At 32.8% G+C, this 25,497-nt stretch overlaps 1 protein-coding gene across 1 annotated transcript in view; it reads right to left on the reverse strand.

Moving 5' to 3' along the window:
• The window catches only part of ASCC3 (activating signal cointegrator 1 complex subunit 3), a 392,325-nt gene that overhangs the window by 203,608 nt on the left and 163,220 nt on the right, over positions 1–25,497 (reverse strand). The window contains exons 11-13 of the mRNA XM_025383070.1: positions 19,777–19,941; positions 12,249–12,425; positions 9,704–9,775 (exon numbers count right to left, since the gene is read on the reverse strand). Coding sequence (XP_025238855.1) covers positions 9,704–9,775; positions 12,249–12,425; positions 19,777–19,941 — 414 coding nt within the window. The remainder of the gene's footprint in view (positions 1–9,703; positions 9,776–12,248; positions 12,426–19,776; positions 19,942–25,497) is intronic.

Raw genomic sequence — 25,497 nt, forward strand, 5'->3', positions numbered from 1 at the left:
AATATAGACACATGATTTCTTTCTTCCCACCCCCTCTCACTTAAATATGCTACTATGGATATAGACCAATGGAACAGAACACAGCCCTCAGAAATAATACTACACATCTACAGCCATCTGATCTTTGACAAACTTGACAAAAACAAGACATGGGGAAAGGATTCCCTATTTAATAAATGGGGCTGAGAAAACTGGTTAGCCATATGTAGAAAGCTGAAACTGGATCCCTTCCTTACAACTTATACAAAAATTAATTCAAGATGGATTAGAGACTTAAATGTTAGACCTAAAACCATAAAAACCCTCGAAGAAAACCTAGGTAATACCATTCAGGACATAGGCATGGGCAAGGACTTCATGTCTAAAACGCCAAAAGCAATGACAACAAAAGCCATAATTGACAAATGGGATCTAACTAAACTAAAGAGCTTCTGCACAGCAAAAGAAACTACCATCAGAGTGAACAGGCAACCTACAGAATGGGAGAAAATTTTTGCAATCTACTCATCTGACAAAGGGTTAATATCCAGAACCTACAAAGAACTCAAACAAATTTACAAGAAAAAAACAACCCCATCAAAAAGTGGGCAAAGGATATGAACAGACACTTCTCAAAAGAAGACATTTACGCAGCCAACAGACACATGAAAAAATGCTCGTCATCACTGGCCATCAGAGAAATGCAAATCAAAACCATAATGAGATACCATCTCACACCAGTTAGAATGGCGATCATTAAAAAGTCAGGAAACAACAGGTGCTGGAGAGGATGTGGAGAAATAGGAACACTTTTACACTGTTGGTGGGACTGTAAACTAGCTCAACCATTGTGGAAGACAGTGTGGTGATTCCTCAAGGATCTAGAACTAGAAATACCATTTGACCCAGTCATCCCATTACTGGGTATACACCCAAAGGATTATAAATCATGCTGCCATAAAGACACATGCACACGTATGTTTATTGCGGCACTATTCACAATAGCAAAGACTTGGAATCAACCCAAATGTCCATCAATGACAAACTGGATTAAGAAAATGTGGCACATATACACCATGGAATACTATGCAGTCATAAAAAAGGATGAGTTCCTGACCTTTGTAGGGACATGGATGCAGCTGGAAACCATCATTCTCAGCAAACTATTGCAAGGACAAAAAACCAAACACTGCATGTTCTCACTCATGGGTGGGAATTGAACAATAAGAACACTTGGACACAGGAAGAGGAACATCACACACCGGGGCCTGTTGTGGGGTGGCGGGAGCAGGGAGGGATAGCATTAGGAGATATACCTAATATAAATGACGAGTTAATGGGTGCAACACACCAACATGGCACATGTATACATATATAACAAACCTGCACATTGTGCACATGTACCCTAGAACTTAAAGTATAATAAAAAAGAAAAAAAAATGCTACTATGAAAACAAACAAAAAATTGATAAAAACGATAGCTACAGATAAAGACAGGACAAATTTATAATGGTTAATCATATTTGAATGTTGTTCTCCTTTTTTCACATTGAGAAAATACGTGGACAATTGTATCAGATTTCCTTGGCATATAAAATTTCATATTCAGCTTTAATAAAAAATACTATCTATTCAATTTTATCAAATGATTTATCTAAAAATGTAGTCAACAAATGCTTATGGTAGCAACCTAACTTATTAACTATATTTACCAATGGCTTAAGTCCAAATATCAGGTGGAAAGCAGCTAATAAGGAGATTCAATACATCATTCTCTAGAATGAAATAAATAGCTGTCATAAAAACTTCTAATAATATAATGTAAAATACTCCCAATGGATGTTTAGAGAATTTTCTACAACTTTATAAAGACAGAAAAATGATTGCAAGCAGTCAAACATTACTTTAGCATGACCAAAGTCTATATTTAAACAGCAATAAAAAATAATTCAAATAAATAGTATAAAACAAACATATAGAAATTAGGTTTCATTTTTACCAAAATAAATAAAAATAACAAAAGTGTAATGTATTTGACAGAAGTGAATCTTTTAAAATAGACTCAAAGGTCCTTTTATATTATTTAATTTGACAATTATACATGTGTATATATATATTAAATTACACATATATGCACACTGTAATATGATATTGTAATCACAAAATCACATAAATTGCCAAATAATCTAATGCATTCAACTCTTAAACCAGAACTATCTTTACTTTTATGTAGCAAGTCAGAAAACATGCATTTACGCATTGGCTACATGCACATAAAGCACATATATGCAGGGCCCAATAGCAATATTTGCTTTCATGCAAGACATTCCGCAGGTGTGAAACAAAACAAACTAAGATAAAAATTACAAAGTGCTATGGTAAAAAAAAAAAGTACCTAATTAACAAGGCAAAGCAACTAGTATTATCTTCACATTTTGCTGCTTGAGAGATAAAGACGGATAAAGAGGGGAATCAAAGAATACTTAAAGAATGAAGAAATGGATGGAAAAGTTGGTTACTTCTATAAGCAATTTATACTCACGAGACACATAAAAAAAGAGATAATGCTAATACATAATAGAGGCAAAGACTTGAAGTGAATGAAACATTAGCTTCACTGTCCTGGTTTAAATCTGGTTTTATGTAAGTTCCTTGATGTCCAACAATGTAACTATATACACACACACACACACACACACACATACACATATATATAAATTTCAAGAAAATAAACAAAACTACTTGTTTTGCTTCCAATTGTTTCCAAGATTATGCACAGCATTTTCTTTTGATATTTTGGGTAAAACTTAAAATGGGAAGATAAGAATGAAAAAAGAACACTGTACACTTACATACCTAGGATATCCAATACCCATCAATACGACAATTGGAACTGAGGTGGCCAAGAGGTAAAAAGAAATATTATTTGCCATCAGCAGAAAGGCTGGTAATCTATAATTATTAGTCAGTTTTTAAAGGTGATTTCTTAGAAACAGAAATGTCTACTAACAACTTATAAACAATGAGGAAAGAGAAAATAAGACACACATCTAAACAAAGGCTGATGTTCAGCATTAATACAAGGTTGAAGAAGACGTTTTTCTCTTTAATATCACAAAGCTTTTTATTACTTAAAACTGAAGGTAGATTTTGAGTAAGAAGCTGCTAAGAATTTAACTTTTTAGACAATATGGAAAAGAACCTAAGTTAACTTACTAAATATGCCATAATCTCTAAAGAAGTTTCTAATTTCTTTTCCTATAACTGTAACAAAGTTTGTACAACAAGAAAAATCTCAACAGAGTTAAGGCATTAATTATTTTCCCATTCTGCAAGTTACACAGGAGGAGGGGAATTATTAACCGGAATGATAAAGCTGTACTTGCATTTGGTAACACAAAGAGAAGCTTACAAATGAGATGTTTCATTAGTTTGAGCAGATGGATCAAAATTAAAGGCTGAATCGCCAACTTTTGATTTCCCAATAGCCAAGAAGAGCTTGAAGTCTTGCAGAGTAGGACTGTTGAAAAGTCAACATGAAAAGATTTTCTCCATCTGTCATCACACATGCCTGAGTGGAACACAACTGCCTCCTACTGTTTTTAACACTTTTAAGGCAAAGCTGCACATAAAATCTATTAAGTACATGAGCACACAAGTTTAGATCACTAAAACCCATGGAATAGTATGATCAAAGAATATCAGCATGGTGTTTGAACATGAAATTTGTTTTAATCCAAATAAGGAGAAACAAATTGAATTCATTTGTATATTTAAGATAAAACTGTTAATTTTTCGACTAAAAAGTGTTTAGTTGCCTGAGAGTCACAGTTCTTTTGTTTTCAAATGGACACATACTTGAGTCTTCGAACTAATTGTTTGAAATGTAGCTCCTCTGATAAAACCAAAGTACTTAAGGAAACCAAACCAGGAAGAAATCCAAGATACTGAACAACTTGAAGGCAAGAAAAAAGCAAATTCAGAAGACTATTGACTAGAGATTTTTTTTTTTTAACTGCTTGTGGGGGAGAAGGGGCAGGCAGCATGAGGTAGTAGCAGGAAAAATTCAATTAGTTCACTTAGACTAGAATAGACTGCGTATTTCTTACTGCTGTACACTGTATTGCTAAGATAACAAAATAGAGCTAAAGTTTACGTACACAGCCCCACAAGAAATAACTTGATTTTCCTTAATAATAAAGAAAAGCATATTTATGAAATATGTAATTGGGTGCTTAGAAACAATGCACTATCATTGACCATTGTTATTGGTAATATTGTTATTAACCATGACCACTGTTAATAACAATGCACTAATATGTAGTTAGTTATATCTATAACGAAATTCCAGAAGCAACTCTGTCTCTCTCTCTCTCTCTCTATATATATATATATATACACATACACACACGCGCACATAGTATACATACATAATTTACTGTACTTACATGTATAACAAAATAAACAGAAAATAATCTCAGAACGACACACACATATAGTTAGGCTTCTCAGTCATCAGAGTTAGAATAATAAAATTGAAGAGTTGATTTGGCTGTCAGTTTTTTAGATAACGTGAAAAAAATGTTGAATTATATATTTTCCGACAGATGGATGCATACAAATCACCTATTTAAAGTTATCATTTGAAACCTTATACAAAGACAGCTAGTGACTGGGATAACATTAACTTCAACCTCAATTCTTATGAGTTAAAAAAAAACAAACACAACTCAAAAACTCTATTCTACTGGGAAGTTCTTTGTTGACCTTCTAATACAAGCAGAGGACAGAACACTACAGCTTAGTTAAGGTCTCTCTTCAAGGAGATTAAAAAAGAAAAAATAATCCTTTACGGGGTTGTAAGTTCCTGAAAACAAACCTCTAAATGAGTCTCAATAATCAATGACTACTATGAAGCACCAGTTCTTGTGTGATGGAATAAATCAAGGGTTGCTAACTTTGTTGAAATAGGTATATTTACCAAAATCAAAATGTTTAACAGTCATGCTTTCCAAGTACCTACTCAGCAATTTTCTGTGCTGGACATACTGCAAAGGCATTCAGCAGAAGCTGCCACACAGTAAGCTAACTAATTGATTTTAGGTCAAATAGTATTGGCAAATCGACCTGCAAACAGAAAACTTAAACAGAGCAAGCCTTTTCAGAAGACTGATACAGAGAGAGAGATTTCAGTTTTGGGCAACTTTTATAAAGTTAAACATACAATGGAGGTAATTTCAAGAAATGAAAATGATAGAACTTTGTTCTTCACTTATGTTGCAAAAGAGCTCTTAAGTTGAGATGATTATATGAATGTAAAAGACCATTGCCTTACCAGCTTAGTACTTAAAATCTGAAGGCATTGGTCTGGGCATCTGTAATACTAACAACACCAGAAGCAAATTTCAACTAGTGGACCATAGTCCTGATGCGTTTCATATTTCCTATCATCCTCATCTCACTAAGTATGTTAAATCTTTGAAGACAAGGCAATTCATCAAAATCAAATCATATTTACCACAGACTTCCCATGTATATGATGATACACTGAGAACTAAATCAACAGTATTTCCTTATAACCCAGTCTTTTGTGGTGGGACCTGTCCTGCTGGGACACAAAAAGTAAAAGGACAACATTGTAGAAATCAGAAGAACTGATTAAAAATTTTAAATATAATCCCTTCATCAAAGCATTTATTCACATTTTAATGCTATCATTTCTATTTATCGTTCTGTCATATTTTTGAATGAGAAAAATACAACAGATTAGATAAATTATAGGAATAAAAGAAAAAAAATTAAGGGAATAAAATGCATCAATAAAATGGAAGCACAAACACCAACAGAAGTTACCTCTGGTAGTGGAATTACCAGTGATTATTTTTTCCCCTTCATGTTTGGTTTATGGTATGCCTAAGGATTAGATTTAAAACTATTTATTTATTCAGTCTCCTTTGTATTAATGTATTTATTTATTTGTTAACAGTATAACATTTTATGAAAAGATAAAAATTAAAGTTTACCTCTTTAATAGGGTAAAAAACAAAAGTGTGCCAGGCAGCTACTACTAAGATAGAAGAATTATCATAAAATTGTCTATTTAAAATTAAGAATACTTTAGAGGTTCATGATGATTGTCCCAATGTATATGACGCTTTTTACAGTATCCCAAAGCATTGTCCAGCTATGGTTAAAAGAAGGGTAGCTCCTTTGCAATTCAGTCTATTTCACTGTAGAAAAATTGTAGTTCCTGTATCTAGCTCTCTAGAACTTTCACTCATTGGTTCTAATTCTCTTTGTGCAAAATAGAACACACCTTCTTTCATATGACAGCCTTTCCAATACCACCACTTTCCCCCAGACCCCACCTGGGTTTTCTCTTCTGCAATCTTAACATTCCGGTTTCTTTTGACCATTAACTCAAATTATATGTATTCCAAACTTCTCATAATTGTAATAACCTTCTCTTGAACCTCTATTCTCAAAATATGGTACAAAATGACCACAGTACTTGGTAACAAGCCAAATTACAATGAAGTTTTCACCTTCCTTGATTTGAACTTTTTTCCCTCCGATAATGACATTTAAGGTGTCATTAGTTTTTCAAAGTGTATATAATACTTGTTTGAATTAAAGTGAATTTATTCAACTAAAATTATCATTTTTTCCAAGACAATGTTTCTTTAATTTATACCTACGAAATATGTTATTTGAGTTTAAATGCAAGAATTTATATTTATCCATAAGAAATTTTAGTATGTTGAATTTGAATACTGCCCAGTTGAGATAAATTTGTATCTTGGTTCTTTCTTACATGATGCCCTAATATTCACTATTGGTAAATTTTACATACATTTAGATGAAATACATTCACTAGGAAAGATATCTGAGGGGTGCCTCAAGTGACATCCCTCTAAACAACACTTTTCAACAAGGGGCACTTATGTACCCCAGAGGACATCTGGTAATGTCTGGAGACAGTTTGGGTTGTGATATCTGGAGTGGGGAAAGCCACTGGCATCTACTGGGTAGAGACCAAGGATGCTGCTAAACAACTTACAGTATACAAGACACACTTTTCATCCCCCAAAACACAATTATTCTGTACAAAATGTCAATATTGCCAATGTCAACAGGCAAAATACATATCAACTGGCTAGGAAACATATATTAATCCTATTTAAATCACATTAAAAAAATTCAGGGGCTACAAGGTAATTTATAGATTCAATGCCATCCCCATCAAGCTACAAATGACTTTCTTCACAGAATTGGAAACAACTGCTTTAAAGTTCATATGGAACCAAAAAAGAGCCCGCATTGCCAAGACAATCGTAAGTCAAAAGAACAGAGCTGGAGGCATCATGCTACCTGACTTCAAACTATACTACAAGGCTACAGTAACCAAAACAGCATGGTACTGGTACCAAAACAGAGATATAGACCAATGGAACAGAACAGAACCCTCAGAAATAATACTACACATCTACAGCCATCTGATCTTTGACAAACCTGACAAAAACAAGACATGGGGAAAGGATTCCCTATTTAATAAATGGTGCTGGGAAAATTGGCTAGCCATAAGTAGAAAGCTGAAACTGGATCCTTTCCTTACTCCTTATACGAAAATCAATTCAAGATGGATTAGAGACTTAAATGTTAGACCTAAAACCATAAAAACCCTCGAAGAAAACCTAGGTAATACCATTCAGGACATAGGCATAGGCAAGGACTTCATGTCTAAAACACCAAAAGCAATGACAACAAAAGCCAAAATTGACAAATGGGATCTGACTAAACTAAAGAGCTTCTGCACAGCAAAAGAAACTACCATCAGAGTGAACAGGCAACCTACAGAATGGGAGAAAATTTTTGCAATCTACTCATCTGACAAAGGGTTAATATCCAGAACCTACAAAGAACTCAAACAAATTTATGAGAAAAAAAACAAACAACCCCATCAAAAAGTGGGCAAAGGATATGAACAGACATTTCTCAAAAGAAGACATTCATACAGCCAACAGACACATGAAAAAATGCTCACCATCACTGGCCATCAGAGAAATGCAAATCAAAACCACAATGAGATACCATCTCACACCAGTTAGAATGGCGATCATTAAAAAGTCAGGAAACAACAGGTGCTGGAGAGGATGTGGAGAAATAGGAACACTTTTACACTGTTGGTGGGACTGTGAACTAGTTCAACCATTGTGGAAAACAGTATGGCGATTCCTCAACGATCTAGAACTAGAAATACCATATGATCCAGCCATCCCATTACTGGGGATATACCCAAAGGATTATAAATCATGCTGCTATAAAGACACATGCACACGTATGTTTATTGTGGCACTATTCACAATAGCAAAGACTTGGAATCAACCCAAATGTCCATCAGTGACAGACTGGATTAAGAAAATGTGGCACATATACACCATGGAGTACTATGCAGCCATAAAAAGGGATGAGTTCGTGTTCTTTGTGGGGACATGGATGCAGCTGGAAACCAGCATTCTCAGCAAACTATCGCAAGAACAGAAAACCAAGCACCGCATGTTCTCACTCATAGGTGGGAATTGAACAATGAGATCACTTGGACTCGGGAAGGGGAACATCACACATCGGGGCCTATTGTGGGGAGGGGGGAGAGATGGCATTGGGAGTTATACCTGATGTAAATGGCGAGTTGATGGGTGCTGATGAGTTGATGGGTGCAGCACACCAACATGACACATGTATACATATGTAACAGACCTGCAGGTTGTGCACATGTACCCTAGAACTTAAAGTATAATAAAAAATTTAAAAAAGAAAAAAAAATAGTACCTGCCTCATAGGTTGCTGAGAAAATTCAATTAGTAAGTATAAGATAATCTTATCAGTTTCATACATTTATGAAGAACTAGAAAAGGTTAGCTACCATTATTATTGCTAGTATACAACTTAAAATACTTGTGATTTCCTAAAAAGTTATTCTTAAAACCAAGCACAATCTCCAGAGATTAGTTATGAATGTGATTTTAAAACTATTTCCTAAAAATAGAAAAAATGCTTCCTGAATGCTCAGTATTCCAATGTTCAAGGAGGCAGTGTTCCATGCTCTCAAGTCGAAATCACCTTTGATTTATTTTGTATACTGGAGTTGCAAACAAGATGTAGTCTGGGAAAAAGAGGTTTCACTACTCTTAAAAGGAATTTAAAAACCTAAGGGCCAGGAAAACACTTTACATGTCATAAAAGGCTCACTCTGTTTTAAGAAATGACATAATAAAGTTATTCAAAGAACCATGAACAATTGGGAGGTGGCCAATTTTTATTTAAGCAATTATTATCACTTCACTTTGTCTTTAACGATCTTGATGTGAGTATACTGAACAATGGAGAATTAAAGAATAAAAGTGCTTAATTTCTAAGCACCATCAAACAATACAAAACTTTATTATATATATTACATCTCAATTGATATTGCTTCATGAAAACAGTAAGAATATAATATTTAAAATTAAAAATGGCAAACAAAATAGCATGACCTATCAATATTGGGATAATATCTATGAATATTTTTATGACTTACCCATTGGGCTAAAGCAGTTATTAATAATTAGAACTTCTGAGTCACTGCCTCAGAATTAAAGAAAAATTTTCTTCTGAAGAGCCTAAAAATTAATAATTTTTATCACTAAGCACTCTCTAAAAGCAGGATAAAATAAACCAAGTGTACCTGGTGTCCAGCCTTTACTTGCTTCAAAACATTTTCATAACATACTTCATCCATGTTATTCAACTGCTGCATCTTAAAGATTTTAAAACATTAAAAAAAATCAGATGAAACAATTATAAACTTTCTAACTACAAATAAAATTTTTCCAATTACAATGCATTTTTTAAAATTTTCAGACTACCTAGAATGCAGAGGTAACAAATTCCTTACAAACATATAACATATAACAATCCACAAAAAAAAATGCAATGCAACTTAAAAGTACAAATAGAATAACTCAGATAATAGTTTCTGAGTACTAACTTTCTAAACCCACCAAGTTTTTAAAATACAATATCTTTAAGGATATTTTTGTTAGTTACAAATATTCTAGGATAATTTTTAAAGTTCTCTCTGCTTTTCCGAGAAGCCCATTCTCCAGGCTATTTTCCTTGTATTTCACTATATAAACCATACAGGACACCTTTCCTGTACGATTCTCAATGTTACGAGAACACTACGGATCAAGTGTCAAATGGCACACAGAGCTGAAACATACGGTAACACACTATTTCTGTAATGTATACTGAGAGAGGATGCTATTCAGAATGCTTCTACAGAAACATTTTTCAGATTAATTGGAAATCTAATATAAAATTTATGAACTAAGAAAGGGTCTCTAAGTATTTAAGGTGATGGATATCCCAATTTAACTGATCTGATATTCAGTCAAATAGATTTGACTAAAGATTTTCATGTGATAAGTTAATACATTCATATCATTATCAATGTATTCATATAATTATGAATGTATTATGCCCACATATGCCCAGAAAATATGTAAATCTACTATGTATCAATTTAAAAAAATTTAAAAGGGTCTCATATTCCTTATTAATGATGAGACAGCTTCTAACCTAAAAGTAAGGTGACTAACCCAAAGGAGTAGGCATGTGACCCAGCCTATTATCTCTCCACTTAACATGTATTAGTAAGAGTTTAGAGGAGGATGAAAAGCATCATGTACATCCAAAATGACAGTGATTTGGATTTTTTGTTTCATTAAGGTAAACACTTTAAAATATTGGAACTCTTATGACTTAATAGTTAAGTAGGATGAGGTGATCATAGGATAATTTACTCCCCACGAATAATTTAAAAACAATCCCCACCCCCTACAAAAGACAAAACTCCCAATAACTTTTTCATTGTACTTTGGATTCATTTCTGATCAAAGCCATTATTCCAAATTGGGCATAACACTCACACCATTCTCCCATTCCTTTCATGATTATGATGGTAATGTACTGTAGTGAAATATACTTTGGATTTAATTAGTTTTAGGTAATTTACCAATTTGTATGATGCAACTGAAAGAAAATAAGGTTTAAGACGGCTGACAAGCATGTGAAACAATTTTCTTCTCTTTACATCTCTCTGTGATAACCATCTGCTTATCATTTAAATTATAAAGCTGAAAACATTCTAAAACTATAAACGATGCAGTTCTACATCTATCCTACTGATATATCGAAAATGAACTAAATAATCAAATTATATTGAAACAACTGAAAAAAACAAGCAGCAAACATTGCTGAAAAGCAGCACTTGAAACAAGAAGCTTAAAATATGCATAATTGTATATCATAAACTCTTCCTTTGTGCACAAGTCTGAAATGACTCCCAAGAATTCTAAAGATACCTTACTTTCATGCAATGCAGTTACAGGACATTAACTGTTGTATTATAGTAACAGTCACTTTGGATATTTTTAGGTGAATATTTTACTTATAATAGTGTAAGGTAAAAATGGCTCTATTTTACTAATAAAATTGTTTTTAGACAAGAAGTGACTGTAATACATTAAAGACTAAGGTTGACATAGTAACGTATGATTCTATCTTGTTCTCTTTTAGTAAAAATCTCAAAAGGCCTGTAAATATTTTCCTAAAACTATTTCTTCTACACAAAAAACAGGTGTTGTTGAATAGCTTGATAAATGTTTAAATTTTAAGCGATGTTTCCCTTATTATAAAATAAGTCTATAATAAGCACCCTAATAGTGTGAATAATATAGGTAGTACTAATTTTAAAATTAGATAAGCTTTTTAAAGCATAGAATTTTAGAAATGCCACTTATATCTATAATAATTAAGGTAATTATAGAACATTATAAGTTAAACGGAACACCTTCCTTGATGGTTGCTACTATGAAATTATTTTTCAATTTTATATGAGGTACTATTATTTCTATTAAATGCTTGTTTAATTAGAGTTTTTATTATTTCACAATGCTCTTCAATCATTTCACTTCAAAATAACTTTTTAAAACTTTTAACAACTGAAAATATGTAACACACATTGAAAACAGCAATGCAAACTATGACAAGCTACTTTCTGTAGGAGGACTTACTCTACTACAAATAGTTGAGGAAATATGCTGGAAATATGCTGGAATGTTATGTCAAAAGACTGAAATGGTCTTTTGGAGTCTCTAACCCCAAACAAGTATTCAATAATAAGTCAACAAAAATATTTTTAGATAAGAATTAAAATGAGTATTTACCTTATTTGTACATTTAATCCCCAAAAATGTCTGTCCAAGAGGTACTGGTCGAAAACGCCCATCAAAGAAGAAAAGTCCAATGTATGGATTAACATGTAAAAATGTGGCAACGTCGAGGTAGTTAGGTAAAGTTGCAGACAGTCCAAGAATCCTTATCATACTCTGTGTGGATTCAACCTATATGGATTATTTTAATTAAATGTGGGTTATTTAAATTATTTTAACCAAAAAAATTATCATTTATCCTATTAATAGGACTTCTAAAAGCTCTAGACAGAGACGAGTGTAGAGGTCAATTGACGGTCCTATCATGTAAGACTGTCTAGCCCATAATACACAAGCTTGATTTAACAGATACATAATAAAATTCCATACCCACTATAATTAAAAATACACACGAGGGGTGAGTGTGTTGGCTCACACCTGTAATCCCAGCACTTTGGGAGGCAAGGTGGGCAGCTTGTTTGAGCCCAGGAGTTTGCGACAAGCCTGGGCAACATGGCAAAACCCCATCTCTACCAAAAAAAAAAAAGTAACTGGTGTGGTGGCACACATTTGTAGTCCCAGCTACTCAGGAGGCTGAGGTGGGAGGATCACTGGAGCCCATATGATCGTGTCACTGCGCTCCAACATGGGTGACACAGTAAAATTTTGTTTCAAAAATAAATAAATGAATAAAAATAAAAATGTAATGGGAATTAAGAACTTTGTGACAACTAAATATATTTTTAGGTCACAAAAAACTTAGTAAATTCCAAAAACTGAAAATCAGATAGGCTATATTATCTGATTATGATGGAACATAACTAAAAAGATAAAAACAAGCGATGGCCAAAAACTTGCATTCATTTGGTAATTAAAATATATCAGTATGATTTTCTGAGTAAGCTGTTAATAATTTTGCTCAGTCTAGGAGATTCAATGGGTATAAGCAAAGTAGTCCAATGTGAATAATACTTTCAGAGTCATCCATCCATCAACACTGGGTTAGGATCTAATCTGCAGGCACTAGGGATGCAGTACTGAATAAGACATAGATCCACACATGCAGAGACTATTTGCAGAAACATAACAAGGGAGGGATAAAAAAAGTAGAGATGGGTAAAAATTAAAGTAACAAAACATATACAGTATCTTTTTATAAATTTGTTTTCACTGAAGAAATCTTACAGATATTGGCAAAACCCCAAACCAAATCCCATCAAAAGCAAGGAACCCTAAGTAAGGGGAAATAATCGCCAGACCTATTTTTAAAGAAACCTCCTCACAACATATAGTAATTAGAATGACTAATTATCTCACAGTTCTATGTAGTACTAGTGGTGATTTGGAAGGAAATGAAAGTGATATTTGGTTTTAAAATCATCACGTAAAACACAAGAGTTACAGAATATATTTTTAAGGTTGTTTGATGTTAAAGACACAATACTCTGGCAAACACTAGACATTTTCTGCTAAAAATCCATTTTAAAACAACCATATTTTTAAATCTAAAAGTATAATTATAATATAGTTATTTAATATAGTTAAATCTATGTGAGAAACACTTTATTTGAAATACAAAAAATCTGGAATGTTATGTCTAAGCCAAACCTTGAAGTCTATACACTATACCTATTTACCTTAAAAGTATTAATTATTGACAATTACAAAAAGTTAAAAATTTACAGCTTTTCCCCTATCATTAGCTCAAGATTAGACAGTATATTTCTGTGATGTTTTCCTTCACATAAAATTTAGTTCTGATAAAATCTCCCTACTTACTAAAAGTAGGTTAAGATAATTATTAGTTCATGTTGTTAAATAAAATAGATTTAAGATTTCTTATACTTTCATCTTTTCCAAATTTCTCCCAATCATGCCAAGTGTGTTAAGAATTTACTCCCTAACATCACCATGCAAGTTCAGAACCTGAACAAAATCTACATTGCCTTCCAATAGCTTCCGAAGGCGCTTCTACATTAGTTACAAATGTTGAAGTGTGATGTGATGTGCCATCTACTGGGAACATTTGGTAAACACAAGGAACTTTGTAATATTTCAAAATAACTATGAGCATTGTACTAATACTTTAAAATATGAAAAGATTCACACAAACAAATCTGTCAAGGAAGCTGAATTCTAGTGAGTCATTTAGATGAAGAAGAATTCACTATAGTAAGTTGTGAAATTAAAAGGAAGATCATCATAAGCGTTAAAAATATGTTAAAAAAAAGGGAGTGCAAAGAAAACACAGAAAAGGTGTAATTCATTCTGATTCAGGAACTAGGAAACACATCATAGAAGTGGCATTTGATGGATTCAAAAGAACAGTAAATTTTCAATAGATGGATGGGTGGAGTTACAAAAAAAGAAGGCATTATATAATTTGGCATTTACAATCCTTATCTCACAACCAACAACACACTCTGCCTCAAGTTAGATTAGTTTCGTTTTTGAAAGAGGGTCAATGGTATTTAAAAGGAAGTAGGGAAAAGATCAAATAGTTTTGTGTTACTGGAACCTTTGGTAGCTGATAAAGATGTAGAAGTTAAAATTAGACAGAAGGGCTTTAATAGTTTTTAATGTCCAGCTAAACAATTTGACCATTTTTCTTAAGATAACAAACAGCAAGTCAGCAAAGGTTTATGGGCAAAGCGGTACAAAACTATGTAATTGGAATTTGATTATAATATACAGATGACAATGTGAAGATGAAATTATTATACATCTATAATATATATGATATACACTTATATCATATATTGTTATACTATATATTTATATAATATATTGCATATAGTACATAATAAACTGATAATATATAGTTTGATATAGTGTATAACATTCATGGATTTTATAGAGAAACTATACTATTTACAATTTATATTTTAAATAAAAATTATACATTTATAAACAATTTACAAAATTATTTGTAAACTTTCTAAGGTTATAATGCCTGCTTAAAAATATTATGATATATAATGTTATATCTATGTGTCTTTGTACATACATACAGAAAGGATTAGCACTAAGACTACAATCTGTTTTCTTTTTCTACTGGGGATGCACAGGAGAGAAAGATGTACTGTAACAGTAAAATCCTTTGTAAACATGAATGACAGACCTCTTGGAAAATATACTAATGATATTTACTTGGCCTCTAATGTTCTATAGTTACAGAAAGTCCTTATCTTTGCTGGATGGACATGGTCTCTGTAGGTGGCTCGCTGCAAATAAATGTGGTGTATGGATTGTTATAGCGTGGCTCCTTGAAAAACATCACTAAGTTAAGTATCAGGGCATAAAATCAAAACATTTCATAATCAAACTAGCTCTCCTTTGTGTAAATCATGCCCTGCATGCTTCTTTTATGAGACCTCATGTATAACATGTGGGCCAGAGCACACGCCCTGTAGGAAAAATGGACCTGGAGAATAGAGATGGTAGTTTCAGACTTCTCCATACTTCATCCGTGTCTGATAACGACCTGCATTTAAAAATTGCTCTTAAAATGGATTTTAGCTAAAAGCTGTTTTTTATAAATTGGCTTTGAAATTTTCAACCCTTTGTGTTTTCTGTATGTGTGTACATACACACATATTTTTAATTTATGTGGTAAAAAGTAAACAAGTCCCAAATACTTCTACAATTCCATTTCTACAGAAGAAACCACTTTTTAATTAGGTCCTACTTGTCAAATTTTGTTTTTGTTGCAATTGCCATCTCCCACTTTTTAGTTTAATTAGGTCCCACCTGTCAATTTTTCGTTTTGTTACAGTTGCTTTTAGGGACTTAGCTAAAAATTTCTTGCCAAGGCCAATGTCAAGAATGGTGTTTCCTAGATTTTCTTGTAGGATTTTTACAGTTTGAGGTCTTACATTTAAATCTTTAATCCATCTTGAGTTAATTTTTGTATATAGGGAAAGGTAAAGGTCCACTTACATTATTCTGCATATGGCTAACCAGTTACCTCAGCATTATTTATTAAATAGGGAGTCCTTTCCTCACTGCTTATTTTTGTCGGCATTGTTGAGGATCAGATGGTTGTAGGTATGTGGCTTTATTTCTGAGTTTTCTATTCTGTTCCATTGGTCTGTTTGTCTGTTTTTGTACCAGTACCATGATGTTTTGGTTACTGTAGCTTTATAGTATAGTTTGAAGGTGGGTAGTGTGATGTCTCTTTTATAGTACTTTTTGCTTAGGATTGCTTTGGCTATTTGGCCTCTTTTTTTGGTTCTATATTAATTTTAGAATAGTTTTTCCTAATTCTATGAAGAATGACATCCAAACTTCAGCATCATGCAATATACCCATGTAACAAACTTGCACATGTACCCCTGTATCTAAAATAAAAGTTGAAATTGAAAAAGAAAGAAAAGAAACCACTCTTCAACTTGTTGCCTATCTTTTTCATGTATGTGCACCCAATTCTACACCAGCCTAAAATCTAAGTGTAAGCAAGAACTTTGTTTTGTTTATCTATAGCATTTAGAACTATGTAGCTGGTACATGTGTAGGTGCTTAATAAATGTTCATTACCTGAATGAATGAATGAATAAAAACATAAATATACTGCAAGTTTTTCTTACACAAATGGGATTGTGCTATACATACAGAACAGCTTGCTTTTTCAGTGAATAATATAACATCTTTTAAGCCCAGTTCACATAAATAAATGTGGAATGTATAGATTGTTATGGTATAGCTCCCTGAATATAAATAAGAGCACAGAGTTCATTCTCACTTTTTTAAAAGGCGGCAAAGCAGCATTTTATTGCATAAATATACTATAATTCATTAAACAATTTCTTCTATTATTGAATATTCAAGGTATTACCGAAATATTTTGTATTTTAAAAAGAGCTTCAATGAATACTGGTATTACTATATCTTTATAAATTTGTGCTATTATTTCCACAGTTAGATATACAGAAGTGAAAACATAGCATTGATTTTGCTGGATGCTTTCAAATTCCATTCTGTTTTTATTTTTGTTAATGTGATAGAACAGAAATGTCTCATACTGATTCATATTCTTTTTAAGCATCTTTTAAATATTTCTCAATAATTTTTTCTACTGTAAAATGCTCCTTCCAATTAAGATTATTTTTCTTATTAATTTATAGAAACCTATTAAATATAAATGATATTAAAAAGTTGTTTTCTGTGTTGCAAATAATTTGTTATTTGGTCTCACATTTAAAATTTTAGGGGTGTGTTTTACTGATCAGAATTTTAAAATAGTTATGCATCCAAATGTGACACAGGTTTCCTTCATAACTTCTCCAGTTTTGCATATTGCATAGAACTCCCCCAACAAGATTTAAAAAAAAAAAAAAAAAAAAAAAAAACTCTCCTATGTTTTCTTCATTGAACTGGGAGCTTTGTTTGAAACAAATCATTAATCCATGTAGAATTTTATGGTGAATGTATAAAATAAAAAACAAACACTTTCAAACTTTTAAAAAAATACATTATGTCACTTATTGTACCTACTTCTTTACATTTCCACTTGAATCTGAATCAGAGGTATTTAGAATAAAATATAAAGAATTGATATCTAATTAGATATTGGGATGGAAGAAAGTATTAAGGAAGAGGGAAAATTTGACTATGACTCATAGGGTTTTGGCTTCGGAATCAAGTAGATTACGATACCATATCTAGGTATATAGGGAAGATGACAAGAGTTCTTACATGTTTATGGGCAAAAGATGTCTATGGGATATCAGAGTCAAAATATACAACTGGGTTATATATATATATATATACACACACACATGCGCGCATACACATCATACACATATCATATGTACATAATTTAGGTAAGATGGGTAGAGAAGTGGTTTTCCCTAGAGTAAATATTTAGAATACAGAGAGAAGATAGCAAGTGACAGAGTCTTAGAGAACATAAACAATAAACATTTCCAGATTGAGAACAGGGAAGAAGCAAGGAAGGCTGAGAAACAGTAGCTACAAAAACCAACCAACAAACCAAAAAACACAAGTGAAAGTAACCAGGACAGGGTGGTATCACAGAGTCAAAGGGCAAAGAGTTTCAAGATTGAGGAAACAATCAGTAGTACTAATCATCAAAAACGAGTAGAATCAAAAGTTAAAAAAAAAAAAATAGGTTTGAAAACTATCTTTCAGTAACTGGTGATCTTGGTAAAAACATTTTATTACCTATGTTTGAGCAATGACCAGACTGCAGTGGTTTAGTCAAAAGGGAAACTGAATCGAGATTAATACTTCCAGACACTAGGTGGTGGTGAGGGATAGGCTTAAGGAAATTTTTTAGTAAAGACAGAAGGGACTTTGCAATCCTTTTAAGCCAAAAAGACAGTGCCCACTGAGAAAGAACTTAAAAGACACAGGAGAAAGAAAAGGGGTAGCTTATAGAGTGAAAGAAATGGGGTCCAAGGCAAGGGGAGAAAGGACCTCTGAGAAACGAATAAGGGGTGGAATGAAGGGTATGCTTCATTCCACCCCTTATTCTGGGCATTTTCCTGTTTAGGGAGAGGAAGGAAAAGGAATGGAAATTGAGAGAGTTCAAGAACGAGGGACTCTATTTCCCTTTCAGTACAAAACACTGTTGTATAAGAATAAGGCATGACAGGGTGATGAAGAGTGAAAAAGGGAACTGGTGAAGCTTGAAAAGGGTCACATTAGGGACACAGAAAAAAAGCTGCTTAGAAGTTACAAGGTAATCCCAAGGATCCATGTGAATGTAGTCTAGGAATGTCTACTCTAAATCACAGTCTATGAAGGTATACTGATGCCAGTCAGCATCTCTAGCAATCTTTCCCACTGGTAATCAGCAATCTGGCTGGAAGTACAGACACGGCTCAATTGAGTCACTGTTGTAATTTTGTCAGGTGCTCAGGGGATAAGTAAGTAAAGTTATTAAGAAGATAAGTAATTAGTCATGGAGTCTCAGCTATTTCGGAAGAAAATAAAGGCAAGAGAATATGAATACAAGACAATAAATGAGGAGTCAAGAAACTAGAGTTCTTGATTAGGTCAAAAAATAAGTGTTCATCTACTTTCTATATATGTACAATCTATAAGAAAACATCAGTTAAAAACTCATGAATATTATAAGATATCCTGTCTTTTCATTTAATGAAAAGAATGGTTGACAGAAAATATCTTAAGACTCTTGGCATTAGGAATTTACCAATTTTGGTTTGGACTATTTATGAATAGCCAATGAGGTCTAAAACTACGGACAACAGGCACATTCCCCCTTTTAAAAATATGAAGATTATGTCAACAGTAGATTTAGCTTTGTAACACAGGTCTACAATGAAAGTTTCCTTACATTTGTTCTGTTTAATTAAAGAGACTGCAATAAAATACAATTTGGAATAAAAAAAGATAGGGGACTTTTATTATGAAAATAAAATAGCTAAAGTTTTCTCCATACTAGAATTATGTTAATTCCCATGAACAATGCATATTAATATTTCCTTAGAATGCTACATTTTAAGTTGAAAAACATATTTATCCCTTCAAAATAAGCTTATAAATAACTTCCTCTTACCTGCCGTAAAGTACGGGCAACTATGCTTTCTAATACTGGTCCTCTATCTTCATGCAGCAAATGAACTTCATCAAGAATAAGGAGCTTTACAATCTGGGAAAGAGCTACATCTCCAACACTCTTTCTTGTCACTACATCCCATTTTTCCGGTGTGGTCACAAGCATCTATAAGATAAGACAAATTTTAAAAGAGGAAAAGTTACATAGGTTATTTAAAATTGAACTGTGATATTCAGAAAGAAATATTTTGGCCACCTCTATATAAATCAAATAAAAAGTGTTTAGAATAGCCTAGAATTATATCTAATTTACTATAGACAACAGTCATTTCAAGACGAACTCTCTTTAAGCTGTGATATTAGGCAGTTTAAGCTCACTGAAGGTCATTTGCCAGTGAATTGTAGGGCAAAGTATACAAAATACATACTTTTTTTTTAAAAAAAAGTATCTTACAATGAAAAAAAAAAGAACACTATTTTTTAAAGTAGCATATACTGATAATGGTCTTTATTTGAAAAGGGACTAAAAAATGATGAAAGCATTAAAAGGAAAGAAAGAAAAATCAACAATTCACTCTACTGATAATCTAACTTTGGATAATGACAGATTAAAAATAACCCGAGATATAGTATCATAAATATACCCAGAGATCACTTACTAACAGTGCTTTTCATTGAAAAACATGCCCATGTATTGTAAAACAAAAAGACACCATAATTCTCCTAAACTTTAAATTAATGGCACATTAAAATATAAAACTAGCTAGTTATTAGTAAATATTAGGAGAAGTACAAAGTAGATTATTAAATTACAATAATGTGTAATTTAACAATTACAAAGCTATCTACCTCACCACCAACTTAGAATAGTATGCCAGCCCTTTCTTATTAATTTGCAGAGAAAAAATGTGGTAACAAATTATAAAATCAAAACTTTCAGATATCAGAAAGTATTCCTAATTTGAAAATCCCAAATCCAAATGCTCCAGTGAATATTTTCTTGGAGCATCATGTCAGCACTCAGAAAGTTCTAGATCTTGAAGCATTTTGGATTTCAGATTTTCAAATTAGAGATGCTCAACCTGTACCACCAAATCTTAAAAATCCTTTCTAGTATTTTGTTTTCTATGCTTTAATTTCAGCACAGTAAGAAGTGGCTTCATTTATAATACTATTTTACTACTTCAGTTCCATGAACTAAAATGACTAGAAAATAAAGTGTCATATTTGCTTAACGAATTGGAACTCATGCAAGACATTTCCATCTGCTCTTGCATTAGGGCCTGGGTTAACTGTCAATATTTTTACTGTCAACTTAAATTTCTCTCAGTACATGTACTTAATCCCTCGGCAGTATAAAAATCAGTATTCTAAACTGTTCCAACTTTAGACTGTCCACTGGGAAAATGGCATAGTTGAGATGTTTATAAACCACCATTATGCCAAACATTTGGTATATTTAATTTTTAAATCTCATTAATTTCACAGCAAAACCAAAGGACCTAAGACTTGCCAGAACCAATTCATCTTAAACATTATTATTAAAAACTTTCCTTACAGCTGTATATAGTAAAGTTACACTATTTCATTTTCTACAATTGTTTAATGACTACTCCATTATTGTTTATCCTAGGTAAAGTGTATTCCTCCTTGAGGAGGGGACGAGAAGAGAAAAACACAGTAAAAATTTTAATCTGAACTTTTAATGATTAGTTGCATAATCTACTAATTGAATACTATAGCAAGCCCTATATCAAACACACCAGAGAGTAGTGCTTCACTGAATGATGAACATCTCGCCCAAATCCACGTATTCATAGACTTGTCCCAAACGGAATTTTTTGAATTTTGAACTAAAGAATTATGGGAGAGATCATAAAACCTCTCGTGAAATAATGCCTCCGAGATAAATGAGTTTGTGCATTTTACATTTGGTTCTTTTTCCCCCCACAAATTACTAGATTGAATTAATCTAATGCTCCTTAAGAAACAGAAAATGCAAAGATTCAATAGGTTGAAGGAACTTTTACTGTGTCAGCCAGGCAGCAATTACAGGCAGATGACCAGCTACAGTGTTAGACCCCAGAGCTATGGAGCTATGGATCTGAACTTTCTGTTCTGGGTATGTAACAACAACGACAACAACAACAACAACAACAAAAAGGGTCTAAATATATTTTATTCATATTTTTACTCTACAAGTAGTTATTAGAGGCAAAGATTAAAAATGATTAATGTTATTAACATGGCTTCACAAAGAACTGAGCCAGAATGAAGAGAAAGAAATCAAACTAGTGGTTTGGAGGGGGAGGGGGGAACAGACAGAAAAGTGGCAGTAGGGATCATTCCAAGGAGCAAAAAATTTTTCTATACCTTCTTAAGAGTGTGGCTTACACATGTGCCAAAACAGTGTATCTCTTCTATTTGACTGTAAGTCAAAGAAAGTCTAAAAATAAATTTTTCTTCCCTAAAGATAAACATCTGCAAACAAAACATTATTCTCTATGTGTCAAAAGTAACAATCAAATTGTCTAACTAGACATAACAAATGCAATATGTGAGCTTGGGAACAAACATTAAGCTGCACATATAAATGTTACTATAGTATATAACTATGCTATAGTGCTTAATATTCAGTAAACACAGTAGCCAAAAAATTAATTGAAAATAATGAATATATTTTTTTTCATATTTAATTAAAAAACACAAGAAAGAAGGGGGGAATGATAGAGTGACAGACAGACAGTCAGACAGAAGTGACATCACTATACAACTACCATAAAAGTTAGAATGAATGATAGAAAATACCAGAGGATATGTTTACAGAGGATGTGGAGCAACTAGAACTCTCCTAAACTGACGGTGGAATATAAACTTACACAACCACTTTGAAAAACTGCTTGGTAACATCTAGTAAAGCTGAAATATGCATGCGTTGTGACCCAGAAATTCCATTTCCTAATATACTATATACCCAACAGAAACACACATATATGTGCACCCAAAGACATGTATAAGAATTTTTATTGCCATATATATTATAAATATTATATTATAAATACTCCAAAATCAAAAACAAACCAAATGTCTATCAACAATAACATGGAAAAATAATAAGTAATATATTTATACAGTGGAATAAAATACATACTGAACAATAAAAATAAGTAAACTACTAAACTATATGCAACAGCATGGAAAAAAAATTCATATTAAGTATAATCACTTTTCACCTTCTCCTTTCCCACTCTCTCCTTTGCCAAGAAGTCTCTTCCCAGAAACGAAAGCATCCATAGCTGGGGATGGCCTATGATAAATCTCATATTCCATGTTTATGGGGCACATGTTAGCACTTAGGGAAGAAAGCGCACTTGATGATAGCATGAATACGTCAGAAATAGTCGTGCCAATTCAACCTCATTTTCACTTCGGATAAAGTCAACAAGAAGGTAGTGAAGAGAAAGCACCAGACACAGTATATACAGAGTTTTCTGTATATACTGAAACTTTTGACAAAGCTTGCCCATGATATCTTTATGACTAAGACAAATCAGGAAGGCCAATAATACAACTATGGGTTTCTGAACAATCTCACTGAAAGACTGGTACTTGAACAAGAGCAAAAAGTTAATCAAAACCAAAATAGTCATTATTTTAGAATGAAGGAGCTAGTGTGAGGGGGTAAATAAGACAGGGAGAGGACTAGAGAAATTAAGAGGAAGAGAAAGAAATAAGGAGGGAGAGAGAATGTGTGTGTAAACAGAGAAAGAAGGCAGAGAGAATGTGTGTGTGAACAGAGAAGACATTTTATGGAAACGTTTCAACTTCTTGAACAAACTTGTAGAAGATCTTGAACAAAGATCTGTCAGAGCAAATGTGTACTGGAAGCTATGCTTCAATTTTTCTTTAGTGAAAAAAAACTAGCTAGGCAATGAAGCACCTAATCCTTAAAACCTTCCAATTTTAATTGTTTCATTATACATAAAATGGAGTCCTAAGGTTTTTTTTTTTTTTTTATTATTCAGAATACATATCTGGCTTAAGACACAAACATGTTTGTGATGCATAAAAGTAGTCTGTTGTATGTTTAACTCATCTTATTATAGCAAATGTGAAGTTATGCAAGTCATACTGATATATCGAATTTTAAATAATTTGTCATTTTGACTATTGGAACAATTTGTTTCTTTGAAGCACATGGCTAAAACGTAGATTTAAAATTTTGAATCAAAAGGAATACACAAATTTTAAAGATAAGAGTATACTTTCTTGTGTTTATAAAATTTAAAACTGATTTTGAAATTTTTAGTACGTAGACTGTAGTAAACTGGGAACAAACGGTAAAATTACATATGTGACTTTTTAAAAACCAGAATGATAAAATATCAAAACATAGCCACTAAAATCCAACAGTACATTATATATCATCAAATCTCAGGAGCCACTGATTCCAGTTATACCATATTTTATTGTCACTAAGAAGGTGAAAAAATACCACTGGGCTGTGTGCAGTGGCTCACACCTGTAATCCCAGCACTTTGGGAGGCCAAAGTGGGAAGATGACTTGAGGCTAGGAGTTTGACACCAGCCTGTGCAGTATAGTGAGACCTCGCCTCTAGAAAAATAAAAAAATAAAAATTAACTGGATGTGGTTGCACACGCCTGTAGTCCTACAAGGGGTTGAAGTGGGAGGATCACTTGAGCCCAGGAGTTTCGGACTGCACTGAGCTGTGATCATGCCACTGCACTCCAGCCTGGGAGACAGGGCAAGACTCCATCTCTGAAAACAAAACAAAACAAGACAAAACAAATGCCACTACCAAGTATACTTTCAAAATGTATCTTACAATTGATAAAATATGGTACATTTAGTTAAAAAATGTTAGGAATCTGTTAACTAAGCTAAAGAGCAACCTTCAAGAATGCTTGCCTAGTACATCTTCTGTGGTGAAAATAGCCTGGAATTGCTACAAATCACATTCTAACATGATAGGTGTAGACCAGGCAACAGCTTGCAAGATTTAAGAAATACTGTCTTCCTCTCTAAAATACATAATCACATACTCAGTCAACCAATAAGCTTATAAATTATATGAATGTTTTAATTTAAAGATTAAATCTTAAATGTCACATGGTTTACATTCCATAAACATACATATAATTAGTTATACTAACCTCTGATATACAAATGTCAGTTCTGATTGATGGCAACGGTCCCCATAATGGAATCTGACAGCTTGCAGATTATACCTGCCCCTTGGGACTCTACAACAAATCAGTTAGTTCCAACCACTTCCTCTTCAACATTTTTTATGTTCCCTGCTCTCCCATCAATTCACATGCACGAATGCACAGTCACACACATAAAGCATAGTTTCAAATATCGAGTTATAGTTATGTCAAGGATGGTGGCTTTCAATTACAAAATAAAAATGTATTCAAATACAAAAGTATTCTCACAGCTTACTGTTTGTTGAAAAGTACAATATAATAAAGCTAAAGCATGAAGAGTGTCACCTGAAATGTATCTCGGTATTTTCATGTTAGGAAAAATAAATGATACTATTTTTAGCTAAAATTTCAAATTGACACTTACAAAAAAACAAAGTATAATTCAGTAAGAAATTCTAAAGCTTCTGAAGGAACAGAGCAGGAAATGCCGAGAATCGGGGAGAGAAGTTCTCCTATTCAAAACTGAACATGTAAAAGAATTCTTTTTCTT

This window comes from Theropithecus gelada, chromosome 4, assembly GCF_003255815.1.
Source record: "Theropithecus gelada isolate Dixy chromosome 4, Tgel_1.0, whole genome shotgun sequence".
NCBI lineage: Eukaryota > Metazoa > Chordata > Mammalia > Primates > Cercopithecidae > Theropithecus > Theropithecus gelada.